Source organism: Mugil cephalus, chromosome 18 (assembly GCF_022458985.1).
Source record: "Mugil cephalus isolate CIBA_MC_2020 chromosome 18, CIBA_Mcephalus_1.1, whole genome shotgun sequence".
Lineage (NCBI taxonomy): Eukaryota > Metazoa > Chordata > Actinopteri > Mugiliformes > Mugilidae > Mugil > Mugil cephalus.
Genome location: NC_061787.1, coordinates 8649893 through 8662687, shown reverse-complemented (window position 1 = coordinate 8662687; position 12795 = coordinate 8649893). Strand labels below are relative to the sequence as shown.

The window sequence follows — 12795 nt, the reverse complement described above, 5'->3', positions numbered from 1 at the left end:
CTGCAAATGGTTGCTATTAAGGCAAAGTAATAATAAAAATAAAAATAATAATAACATCCAGTTATACCTGGCCCCCCCAAAAAAGAAGTTCTATTTCAAACGTTTGCGTCATTTTCCTGTAATAGCCATATTTTTTTATGAAAGCAATAACGCAGCCAACACCGTGCTTTACAGTGATTAGAGCAGAGAGGCGTTGTTGGGTCCGTTGTAACGCTTGGGACAGCCCACTACCAGACGCATGCACCAATCGCCTCCACCCGACGGGGATTAAGTGTCACACAGAGCTCCTCTCTCACACTCCGGATCACATCATAACTTTGAGAGGTGGGAAAACGGCGCCGATTTCTCCTCCAGTTTAACGACAACAGAGGCGACAAGGACGCGCACCGGGAGACCAATGGAGAAATCCAAAAACTTTCGCATTGACGCGCTCCTAGCAGTCGATACACCCAAGGTGCAGACCTCGCCGCTCTCGCTTGTAACTTCCCTGTCCTCCTCCTCCTCCATCCCGTCGTCTGGAAGCGTTGCGGCCCCGGACCTGACCACCAGCGCCGAGTCTTTACGCAATGAAACCCCGTCTCCGCCGAGGATTTCCACCTGCGGTCTGATACCTAAACCGGGCTTCCTCAACAGCCCGCACAGCATGGTTGGATTACATCCGCAGAGTACCGCAGGGATCCCGGCACAGGCTCTCTACGGTCACCCTATGTACACTTACTCCGCTGCTGCCCTCACAGGCCAACACCCTGCCCTGTCCTACTCCTATCCACACGGCTCCCATCACCACCACGCCAGCGATCCCATAAAACTGACAGCGAGCACCTTCCAGCTGGACCACTGGCTCCGGGTCTCCACGGCCGGGATGATGCTCCCCAAAATGTCTGACTTTAATTGTGAGTAGCAGTTTCATTTCAAAATATTCTGGCACTATCTCCTTTACACTCCAAACTCCAAAAATATTATGTAGCCCATTGGTTATATGTAGTACATTAAATAGTCTACTTTTATCACTAAAACATATGAAATAGTCTTAGAAATCACATAGACCCGCATGATGCAGCATGTCTCGCTACGTTAATGGCAAACACCGAATTCTTGTTTTTCTTAAAATAAAGTTAGTTGTGTGAGATTTCCTGTGCACATTCCCCTCCAGATATTTTCATCTCAATGAAGAGGCTGTGACAGACTGGTGTTTTTTCTGAAAGGAACTAAAATGGACAGATAATGGACAGTGGGAAAGTGGCGGAGGAGTGTGAAACCCACAGTCGACATGCTATTTGCTGACCAGATACTGCCTTTTTGTCTCTGCTCGTTTTAACAGATTTGTTCAAAACGAAGTGGCAAATAGCTTGTCTATGGACATATTCATATGAAGGGCTGTCTGAGCAGAAAACAGACACCTACGAAATGTATATTCTATTGTACCATGAGAAAGATGGCACATTGGTGAAGTTTTTAAGGATTGCTTCCATTACAACACAAATGTTCTCTGAATATTGTCATTATTTGTATCGTTTATTTTATTTTCCCCCTATAAAATTGCACTTTTTGTATTTTATTGCTGTAAAAAAAAAAAAAAAAAAAAAAAAAAAGCAATAAGGCTAAAATGCCTGGTTTATTCTTGCAGCCCAGGCGCAGTCCAACTTGCTTGGAAAATGCAGAAGACCAAGAACTGCATTCACAAGTCAGCAGCTGCTGGAACTGGAGCATCAGTTCAAACTGAATAAGTATCTGTCACGACCGAAGCGCTTTGAAGTGGCCACGTCCCTCATGCTGACAGAAACCCAAGTAAGTCATGTCTGCACCCATCACACTTATGTCATAACTCGAGCATTCAATTCATATTTTCTGATGAATTACAATACATAAGGCCCTTAGTTTTCAGTTTATAATGTAATTTGTATCGCATAGAAAACAGTCCAGGAATTACGCAGCATATTCCAGAGATCATTTTGCTTTCAAGGAAAAAATGCATCTTATTAATATTGTCTTCCTACTTGAGTTGACCTTGAAGCTCAGTGCTAGTTCAAATAATTTATTATTATTATTATTATTTTTTTTTTCACATGTTTGATTGAAAAGGTCAGCGACAGGTGGACTGGTGACCTTTACGCATATTTTACGCACAGTGATCCTCTTTCTTAGCTGCTGTTTTAAACATTTTAAATGGCATTTTATGACTTCAAATGAAAGTGCAAAGACGGAATAAGCTGAAGGGCTAAAGGAGGAAAAAATAATTTACACAAAAACAAAAAAGTTTTCCGGCCTAAACAAAACGGTGGAGACTGCCGCAGTGCTGCGCGTCTTAGCCGCCACCTGGCAAATTGGACGCGTCATTAATGAAAGCAAATCATTGTTTCATTTTCCAGGTGAAAATCTGGTTTCAGAACAGACGCATGAAGTGGAAGAGAAGTAAGAAGGCCAAAGAGCAGGCCGCCCAGGAGGCCGAGAAGCAGAAAGGTACCAAGAGCGGCCAGGAGAAAGGAGACGGACTCGAACAGTCGGATTATCACAGCAAGACAGACTCAAAAAATGGCAGGATAAGAGATTTCAGAGACAGTGACGACGACGAGGGCGACAATTTCCTGTACAACTCCTCAGACTGCTCTTCGGACGACGAGAGGAACCACAACAGCGACATAAGCCCACAACCTTGAAATCGAAACAAAGGCTTAAAGGTGGCGATCTCAGTTTCTAACGACTCTAGGGGGGATTTACGCTGTATTAAAATGCAGTTGCATGTAATCCGACCTCTAATCACCTACATGAAATTATTGAGATTTTTTTTAATGTTATGAAAAATATAAGACTTTAGGTCAAGAATAGACCCCGGTGTCGTAAACAAGCAATAAAGCAGGAGATTTAAATCAGCACTCGGCTATAGGTAAACTGTGACATATTGCATGATTATATGCAAACGCTGTAAACTGGCTCAGGATTTTGCAACCTTTACCTGTCACGTGGTTAGTTTATCAGCAATAATCTTTCAATAACATCCTATAGCCCACATACTAGTTAGATATTTTGTTCTTTGTGATGTTACTTCCGTGGTGTGTCATATCACGCTGAAAAAAAAATGTTCTGTTTATTTTTCTATACTGTATTTATAAAAGGGTCATAAAAGTGCATGCTAAATTATTGTTTAGCGTCTCTCTTGCTGCAATACACCGTGAAATAAAATGTTTTATATTAAAAAAAAAGAAGAAAGAAAAGTGTTTATATCGACCCCTTTTCCTTAAGAAATAGTCCCTTGATTTATGACTTGCTTGCAGTGCGTGGCCCTGGAAGCGGACAGAGGCGTGAGTTTTTCCTCCTTGCTCTGACAGCTCGGGTCATGGGAATTACTGTTAATAGCGCTGTCGGATCTGTGCAAACGTGCAGTGAGCGCAAACAGCAAGTAGGCAGTCAGACGCAGGAAACATTTCGCACCACACTAGCAATGGGCTCGCATTAATAAAGCATTTAAAAGGCGCGCTGAGCGACAACCTGGCTGCTCAGGCACTATTTTCAGGAGTGGGATCATTTTACAACTGAGCCTAACGAACAAAGAATGAAATATATTAGGTTGAAGTATATGGTTTATGTACTGTGACACAAATTTAAAGATTTTACAAAATGAATAAACCCCACGGAGCTTTTGTTAATACTGGCTGTTCTCGTGCGTATTTGGTGACGTTGGACACCAGGAGAATTTCCTCTTATCTGACGCTCATCAAAAACTATTTAAATTAAAACAATATAATTTGGTCACTTTAATCCGATTTCAAAAAACAACTATTAGTGACAAGTATATTTAATGATTTAGGTGGGTTGCTTTCTAATTTACTGATATCCAACATTTCATTTTACTTCATTATGACAAACATGGGTGACATCTACCAGTCAGACTGAGCTTAATTACTCACCTGTGATTGTATCATTTTTCCCATGAGTGGAGCCATGGCAGGGTCTGACAGATTATGTGTCATTAGTGACAGGATTACTGAAGGGTCTGTTGGTTATCTTCGCCTGTTTGCATTAGCTTTGGCAGCCTAAATCAAAGTTCAGCTGAGGGTCAGTCCCAACTAGAGTATACACCAGGTAAAGGTGTAAAGACTCATGGCTGCAGACTAGTGCATGGACTAAACAGTGAGCCCATTGATCCCATTGTCTTCCACCATCTACCGAGCCGTGTCTCATTTTCTCAGTGGATTTGTATCTTCGCGTAGATGATGCTCTCACCTCTGAATCCCCTTTGACGGGAGCCTACTGCGTAGTTTGAGCGCTAGTCACAGTCATTTCCTCTGGCTGACCTTGGTGGCCGATTCCCGACCTCAGGCCAGGCTCCAGCTTTAGATTGATACGGGCCATTGTTGCTAATTAACAGGAGCAAGTATCAAATGTAACAGAATGACTCTGCTATGCTAACCACGCGGAGAAGACACTGGTGTCAGCGAGCAAACAGAAATTCAAGGCACCGGGTCACTTCATCTGGGCGTGTAAACACTGAATGAACATGTTTACGTCAGTGGAAACACCAACAGGGGTTCAAGACTGAACAAAAGGGCTCGGGTGAAACGCGCTTTATTCTGCCTGAGGTGTAAATAGGTTCAGTTAAGCCCAGAAGAATGGTTCCAGGTGTCTGAACTGATCACCTCTTGTTGAACACTGCCTCCAAGAGGGCGGTCTCAGAAAAAAAAAAGAAAAAAACGTAACGGCATACTGAAAGAAATAAGAGAAAATGGTCTGAATTTAACTCTGTAATCTTAACATGGTATAGTACAAAATTTGTTAATGTTTTATTAACAAACATACAAATACCAGTATAGAAAATGTGTGTAGTAGATGAAAATGTGCAATATTTATGGTATTGCGAGGAAATCACTATGAAACTAAAGAAAACCTGCACTGAAATATAACACACCAGTCTGAGACAGGTGTGTTTTTGAAGGGATTAATATTGTCCACAGTTAAAAATCTCAATGTTAATAATTATGTACAAGCACATCCTATATCGCAAATGTTCATTAAATATCAAAAAAAAAAAAAAATGTAATTTCTTCTTTAAGCACGCTGTGTTTGGAGGCAGTCTTTCATCTGTCCCATCTTTTTTCTTCACAGTACTGGGTTTCTGGTGTTGCAGTGTGAGTGTGTTTTACAGTTTGAGCTTGGCCTCTTTGGCCTCCATGGCTTTGGTTGCGACCTGGGCGCGCTCTGACAGCAGTGCTGCTTGCTCAGCTGGTCCCTGTGACTGGACATTCTTCAGGAGGAAGTGGCTGATGAAAAGCTTCAAGCCTTCCCGCAGCATTCCTAGCTTGGGAACTCCTGAAATCCTGGAGGACGGGGAAACAATGAGGGACATTGATTTTCAGGTTTTCATGTAGCGTGAAGCATTAAAGAGGAGTGGTTTCAAAAAATAAGACTAACAGACGTTACAATTGCAATAGCCATTTTTTTGTTTTTTTAAATTTTGGTCAATCAACCACTTCCAGACTGAAATATATTAAGGTATGAACACACCCAGCCTCCAACAGGACATCACCACTAGTGGCAACAAAAGCTGACTATGATGTCTCTTCATGTTGTATGAGTGAAAAAGCTGCAGCTGAACACAAGGGGTTGACAATAGTAACTTTATAAATCAGCATATAGAATAGAATAGAATAGAATAGAATAGAATAGAACAGAATGCCCTTTATTTTCATTATATATGGTATAACAAGATTGGAGAGCTTCTCCTTTTCAGTGTAAAAACACAAGTGTAGTTTTTGTGTGTGTGGCAGGTTATCAGAGAAGACTGAAAGCTTTAGTCACTGCTCTTTCTTTTATCGTGCACTAAGCTGATCAGCAAAACTAGCTCGCCATCAGAAAAAAACATTGGCAAATGGTCTCAGATAGCTACGCAATTCTGCACACTCACTGTACAAATGTCCATAGTCCACCTCTAATCAGCCTGCTCTAAATCACTTCTATCAGTGCATGTACATGCACAGCTTAATGGAGCTATGCTCGGAATTTGACTTTCTGACTGCCAGTTTACATGCAACGGAGAAAATGGAATAACTGACAGGAACATGTCCTCCTCCTCCACACTAAGTGGCGATATGTGTCTTTTCAGCAGGTTAATGCCATGTTAATACTGCCCCCTTACTGACCTATTACGTCATATAATAAACAAGAGTTGTTCATGCGGCAGACCGGCATTTCAAACAACAACCAGATGGATAATAGTGCAGCTTTTTAAATCTTGTACATAATGTGTGCACTACTTATGATGCAGATAAGATGGCGCTATCCCTCAGGTGGTTCTTCTATCGGCTCTGTTAACCTTCTTCTTCTTGGATGTTTTTGTTCTCGGGTCATATGCCAGTGCAGCAGTTGTGGCGCATGCACTCGTGCGTTGTCCAGTTAAAGTCCAATTAAGTGTATACATGATGGAGGAAAAATGATTTCCATTATCTGGGTGTCTTAATCAGAACAAGGCGACCTCCCATTTTAACTGGAGTAACATTACATGTGCTTAAGTTGTCCAGTTAAGTTGGATTAAGGCAATAATTCATTTTTTGCACATGCACGTAAACGTACCGTTTGTTATTTAGAGAAGCAGCTGGATTCTCATGACAGCCCATCTTTGCCAGGATCCAAACTACGTACTTTTAGCTAATCCACCGAGTTGCAGATCAATCATGGTTTTTAGTGCACAAATTTTCTTTAAAAATGTGGCAAGATGTGTCACTGTGTAGCGAGCTAAACTTCCTTCTTGCTTTCAAAGCTTCTCAGACAGAGGATCATTGCCTCTTCCGTGCTCTCTGGTGATAAACAATTCATTCAATCATCCGCCAACCATTTGTTCATAAACTGCTTGTCCTTTTTCTAAATGGTTTCCATTTGGCACATAAGGTACAGCCTCGCTGGGCAGCTATCAAGGCTGTAGACTCTAAGACTGTCAGTCATATTTCATACACATTTAAATCTTAGATAGACTTTATTGATCATAAATGATAGGGCGCAATAACTTGGATAGAGGAGCATTAAAGCTCTAAACCTCTATCAACCAAGTGTATGAACAATGCAGCTCACCTTGCAAATATGCTGGCTAGCTCCTCGGGTTCAGTTTCTTTTAAAAGTCTGGTTAGCACCTGACGCAAGAATCGCACCGTGGGTTTATCCAGCTCCCCAAACTCTATCACCTACAAAGACAAACGCAGAGATAACCGTTTTCAGACTTGACTCATTTATAACATCAAATAAACATATACAGCATCATGAAAACCCTACACATGACTTACTTTAAGTATAGAGAGCGAGAGGCACTTCTTCTGAAGGAAGCGTGTGACCAGCAGGACCAGATTGTTAAACGTGGCGCTGGGAAGGTTGGACAGCTCCTTGAACTTGTCCCATAGACTGAACTGGAAAGTCATCTGAGAGAACAAAGAGAAGGTTTGATTCAAGATTTACATCATAAAACAGAGGGAGTATTAAGAAAAACGTTGAATAACAATGAGCATTCTCAAAAACCAGAAGCAGAGTTGACTTCTCCAGACAGGTAACCGTCTCTTCTAGAGAAAGCTTACATGTGAAACGCAAACATTCCCACCAGCTCTAGCTTCAAGCTCTTTGATGAGGACAATGGTCATCAGTTTCTGATATGAGCTGGTGATCTACACGGCAGCAAAGTAGGAAGTGTGGTCTCACCCCCTTTGTTTGCAGTCACAGTTAGAGACTAATCAGAAGTGAGAGGTGTTAGAGGCTCCCACACTGGAGAGGTGAACTGCAGGCCACACAGAGGTCGTACACAGTTTAAGAGACTGGGTGGCCACACACACACATTATCCAGGTAAGTGATTCCTACATTTAACCTTTTCCTGTGTTAACATTTCTATTTGAAAGAGCACCTGGAAGCGTCGGTCATGGGAGCAGAACTTCTCTCCCAGCACAGCGTAAAAGGCGTTGAAGGTTTTCTCCTGCAGACAGCAGTCCATCAGGACATGAACAATCTCCCTCTCCTGCTTGTCCTTTAGACCCATCCTTCACACGGGGCAAATAAAAATAAAAATCAACATTACAAGCGCTCCACTCCATCTTTGCTTAAGTAAATTATTGAAAATTGACGCGGATGTGGGCCAAAACAAACCTCAGCAGCTTCTCAAACGCGTCCAGATAATCTTCACTGGTCATGAGCACACAGAAGATGTTTCTCCTGACGTCAGTGTTCATCCTCTGTTTCTTCGCCAGCTCCAAGACTTTGCCACTAAACTGAAAGAAATAAAACAACGACGACAATTAAGGTAGACTGCATTTTCACATGTTAAACCCCTTACTTTCAGATATATAAAAGTGTTTTTCAATAAATGCCTTTTTTATGTTAGACATAGTGTTAACCCATTAGGGCTGAATGCTAGTTCTTGAGAAAATGCTCAAGTTTTACGAGGTTTCCAAACAATGTTTAAGTCTTAGTTTGCTCTTTGGTTTTTGTCCTCTGGCAAATTTTGGTTGGTCACCAAAAAATGTTTGAGGTTCAATATCCAGCCCTAATACCATGTTTATTTTTAAAGCATATGCTGCAGAGTAAGGATATTACACCGAAAAATGTCATTCAGTAATTACTGTCAATAATGTTTAAGCCTTTTACAACAGAAGCAGCTGCAGTTGCACAAACATTACCACAGTAAACACATGGTCTGCCGTCACAACATCTGCATCGTCTGTGTTCCCGGTAACGTACCTGTCCTTCAGCTGAACTCTCCTTTTTGTTCGCGTCGTCTTGCTTGCTGATCATGGGCGCTCCGCTCCACGAAGAGCCGACGATCCACCAGCGACCCACTTGATCCGCAGCCAGGAGATTCTCTAGAGAGACCCTCAGTTTCATGTCGCTGCCCCCTGCAGTCTGGTGGATCTGAGGATCACACATTCACCAAGAATTAGTCTAGATTACATTCAGGAGTCTAATGCCGGGTTCAAAACAGTAAAGAACTCCATATTAGAAATCCTGAAGCTGAAAACTGTGAGAAAAGCCATCTATAGAAGTGTAAAGGATGGACTCTGGGGCCACCTAGTGGTGCACATAAAGACTACTAATGAAGTAACATTATCTTGAAAGGCAATGGTACCCTTGTTAAGTATGATCAATAAAATCATTGCCATCTAGTCAAATTCAAAGCTATAATTTACTATTTTAGGCAAAGTAGTTCAAGCCATCACTCACCAGACTCCTCTGAAGCTTCCTCAGTTTCTCCACAGGCTCAGGATCATAGCCAGGGATCTTCCTCATGTCATTATTTTTTAAAGCCAGCATGGTTTCCAGCATGAACCTTACCTGAGGACAAGTTTACACATCTTAGATAAAGCAGACACATCAGCAGATGATGAAAGTAAAAAAGCAGTTCTGTTTGCCCTACCCTGGTCTGATCCTGGAACTTGGAGCCCAGGTCGCTGGCCTTGCGCTGGGCATCAGAGATGAGCTCCTTAAGAGCCAGAGCGTCGTCCTTCCTCAGGGCGAAGCCGACGTTCCTCAGCACAAACAGAACCAGCTCGATGTCCTTCTCCGTAAACGTTCCGACCAGCAATTTCAGGATGTCGAAGATGAGGACAGAATGCACCACTTGGAAGTTGTAGAGGTGAGCGACAATGGCGATCAGGTTGTCGCACTCTTTGCTTTCCCTTTGTTCCTTGTACACCTCGTCGAACTTGCGCACAACTGTTTCCAGGAAATGGGCTCCCACCTTGAAAAAGAGTGACAGATTATAGATGCTGCTGCTGGTTTGTATGATGTTGTATGATGTTGTTATTGTAAACAGCTGTTGTCAAAGCCCACTTTTAATGTATTTGGCTCAAACATCTGCTGCAAACCAAGTAGTTAACAATGGACTGAGAAGTAAAGTAAAATAACATTAGAAATCTAACTGATATAATTAAAATCTAAGTGGTTAAATTTTCTTTCAAACATCCTTCACACTGTGACTTGGAAGCTGCTGACAGAGAGTAATTTAACTGGTAATCCTGTTTTATGTTATTTACAGAATGGCTGCAGAGATAAACCTATTACACTTCAAAGGAAATCAAAGAGTTACGTATCACTGTTTAATTAACCTAAAGGGCATTAGCTCACAATTGAGACGTAAGGAAGAAGATAAGCCCTTTGAAGAAAAGCCTCCAATGAATAATGGAAGAGCCGTTGCCAATTTTCAGGTCAGGAATCGCACAAGTAAAAACATGCACGGCTCCTCTTTTCAGTGTATAATGCCTACGGAAACTAAAACATAAAAGCTCAATTTATACACATAGAGGGAAGAAAATAATCTCCTAACCAGTACTTACCTAACCAATGTTTTTGAACATTATAAACCTTGATATTAAACATAAAGGTTCTCTTACTTCCAGCCCCACAGCATGATGGAGGACGCTGACTAGCAGGACGTGCTCCATGAGTAGTCTGTCTGGCATCAGGGTCGGTGTCACACAGGCCGCCAGTAGCAACTCAGTCAGCGTGTCGTTCATGTCCTTCCTGCTGCTGCTCATGTACAGCTCCTCCAGCTGACCACTGATGGATGCCATGTTGGCCTCGCTCAGCCTGAAGATGGTGCATTAAGACGTGAGGGATTTGAACAGAACAAACACAGATCATTTAAAGAAGACACTGTCCTCAGATTCTGTGTCTATTCAACAGAAAGTATACGTTCTTTTATGACAACACACTTTGTTTCAGGACAATCTCTTTAAAATGCATTGTTTAAATCGTGCTATTCATGTTCTCAGTCCTTCATAGGTTGTTAATTTTGCTGGGTTTTGATAACACATATTTCTATTACCAATAAGAACCAAATAGTTTTAGGATTAGAACAAACAAACCTAATGTTTGTGTATATATTTGCTGAAAAGTGTAGCATTAAGATTTGGAGAGTGATGAGGAAATTAATTTACATGCAGGTAACTTGTTTGCGTTCTGACCTGAGTGATGACTACAGAAATGTGTGTATACCTTATAGGCAAGAAATGATAGGTTTGTGATATTAACATTAGCAATTGTATTGAACATATATTCCACAATATGCCCAATGAATCATGGTAATAATAAAAAAAACCTGATTTCTGAGGACTGTTACTGTTTTACTCATTGTATCGTAATGGGTCGGTTACCTGTTCATCAGGCCTTTCACATTCCTCTTCAGTTTTTCCAGCTCAGCTTTGCGTTTATCATCGCCAATGTTACGCAGGTGAGGTGGCACATACTTCCCGCTTGTAGAGCTGACCTTGAAATCAGAAGAAAAAAATTAATGATCAGATCCAAGATGCCGCTGCAATTGTTGTCTTAATTGTTTATCACATGTGCCTGAATTTACCTTGTCTAACTTTGTGTCTGGATTTTCTGCTTCCTCCTCTGCTTCTTCTTCATCGTCTGAGTCAGCTGCATCGCTCTCAACCTGTTCATCGTATTCATTGTCCATGTCATCGTCATCGTCGTCCTCCTCCTCCACGTCCTCTTCATCAGCCATTTCTTCATCATCCTCATCCTCATCCATTTCCTCTTCATTAACCTCATCGTCATTATCACTGCCTTCACTCACCATCTCATCTTCTTCCTCCCCGTCCTCATCTGATAGTTCGCTCTCGTCCAGCTTTTTAAAGTTGTCTTTGGCCATGTCCATGTCGTCATCATCGTCGTCATACATCGCTCCAGCAGTCGAGCCAGAGTCAAGCACGCCAAGGATGTAATCAAGCCCATCAACCGCGAAGGACTGTGGGAGACTTTGTTTGTTTTTCCTTTTATTTAATCCAAGACATTTCTCTAGTTTCTTTATTTCTTTGTCCTCTTGTTCATTGGCTTCCAAAAGTGCCAGTTTTCTTGACTCCTGAAGCTTATTTATTTTCTTGCCTTTTTTAGCTGATGCTTTTTTAGAGTTGTCAGATTTCTCAGCAGGGGCTTGTGCAGACTTGGTTGAGTTTGTTTTTGACACCTCCTTTTTTGTTTTGTCAGTTTTTGTCTTCTGCGTCTGTGGCTGTTTGCCAGCCTTTAGTCCTGAGGTTTTAGCATCAGCATTTGGTAAAGTGACTGCCTTTTTGCCCTCATAATGACTTTTCATTTTGGCTTTTTTCAATTTTCGCTTTTCCTTGCGTAATTCCTTTCTGCTTTTCTTTTTTACAAATTTCAACCCATGGTCGCTCTCTGCTTCCTCTGTGCCACCTTTGCTTTTGACGAACTCGCCCACTGCCACCATGTACTTCTGTAAAACTTCATTGCCCTTCTTCTTCTTGCTGTTCTGCTTCCATTTACCTTTCATTTCTACAAACTGAACCAGACAACGCGAGCTAGCGCTAGCTTTAACCAGCTAACCGGCTTTCAAAACGCACCACAAAATAAATTCGAAAAGTTTTTAAACGACCCAACGGGGTAGATGCAGGGGTTTAAAATAATTAAATATTTTAATCACGCAAATACCTTGAACTGCACATGTATCTCCATGAGGACAGTTTTGTTGCTATGACCCACGAACACGTGACCATTAGCTTCCGGGTTGCGTCGTGACGTCACCAATTGGATTCTAGAGGCGGAGCCCGCGGTCGCCATGTTGGAAGTGTTTTATGCATTACTCCTCCCATACGCGGATACCAAAGCAGACTGGACGTTGAGACCCGCCCACCAACTCTCCGCTACCTTTTATCTTAGACTACCGCCTGTCACTCAAAGCGGAAACGCCCTTAATTATGCAGAAATTTAAACCTTATTAAAAAAATAAACGAATGAGTTAGAAAAAAAATACCCCTCGGCTTTTCGAGACCAAAATCGTTTAATGTATCACGCTGTAAACGTGTTTAATA

The 12795-nt window shown here is 41.8% G+C and overlaps 2 protein-coding genes across 2 annotated transcripts; one reads left to right on the top strand and one right to left on the bottom strand.

The window, feature by feature from the left end:
• The first annotated feature begins 280 nt into the window (after positions 1–280).
• Positions 281–5030, top strand: mnx1 (motor neuron and pancreas homeobox 1). The gene is made up of 3 exons (XM_047568089.1): positions 281–893; positions 1628–1788; positions 2370–5030. The coding sequence occupies exons 1-3, from the start codon at positions 398–400 to the stop codon at positions 2655–2657; spliced, it is 945 nt and encodes a 314-aa protein (XP_047424045.1). The 5' UTR covers positions 281–397; the 3' UTR covers positions 2658–5030.
• On the bottom strand, positions 4548–12647 carry nom1 (nucleolar protein with MIF4G domain 1). The gene is made up of 11 exons (XM_047568086.1): positions 11319–12647; positions 11116–11228; positions 10354–10549; positions 9378–9701; positions 9185–9295; positions 8705–8875; positions 8114–8235; positions 7875–8007; positions 7269–7400; positions 7060–7169; positions 4548–5312 (listed from the first exon to the last, which is right to left on the bottom strand). The coding sequence occupies exons 1-11, from the start codon at positions 12255–12257 to the stop codon at positions 5135–5137; spliced, it is 2529 nt and encodes an 842-aa protein (XP_047424042.1). The 5' UTR covers positions 12258–12647; the 3' UTR covers positions 4548–5134.
• Between the last annotated feature and the right edge of the window lie 148 nt (positions 12648–12795).

What these genes read in the sequence shown, in the direction of transcription:
- mnx1 (XM_047568089.1), top strand. Translation starts at nt 398, where the DNA reads ATGGAGAAATCCAAAAACTTTCGCATTGACGCGCTCCTAGCAGTCGAT. An exon ending in CAAAATGTCTGACTTTAATT is followed by an intron (nt 894 to 1,627) that starts GTGAGTAGCAGT and finishes TTATTCTTGCAG; the next exon opens with CCCAGGCGCAGTCCAACTTG. An exon ending in TCATGCTGACAGAAACCCAA is followed by an intron (nt 1,789 to 2,369) that starts GTAAGTCATGTC and finishes TTCATTTTCCAG; the next exon opens with GTGAAAATCTGGTTTCAGAA.
- nom1 (XM_047568086.1), bottom strand. Translation starts at nt 12,257, where the DNA reads ATGAAAGGTAAATGGAAGCAGAACAGCAAGAAGAAGAAGGGCAATGAA. An exon ending in CAGACACAAAGTTAGACAAG is followed by an intron (nt 11,229 to 11,318) that starts GTAAATTCAGGC and finishes TCTGATTTCAAG; the next exon opens with GTCAGCTCTACAAGCGGGAA. An exon ending in ATCATGCTGTGGGGCTGGAA is followed by an intron (nt 9,702 to 10,353) that starts GTAAGAGAACCT and finishes CTCTTTTTCAAG; the next exon opens with GTGGGAGCCCATTTCCTGGA.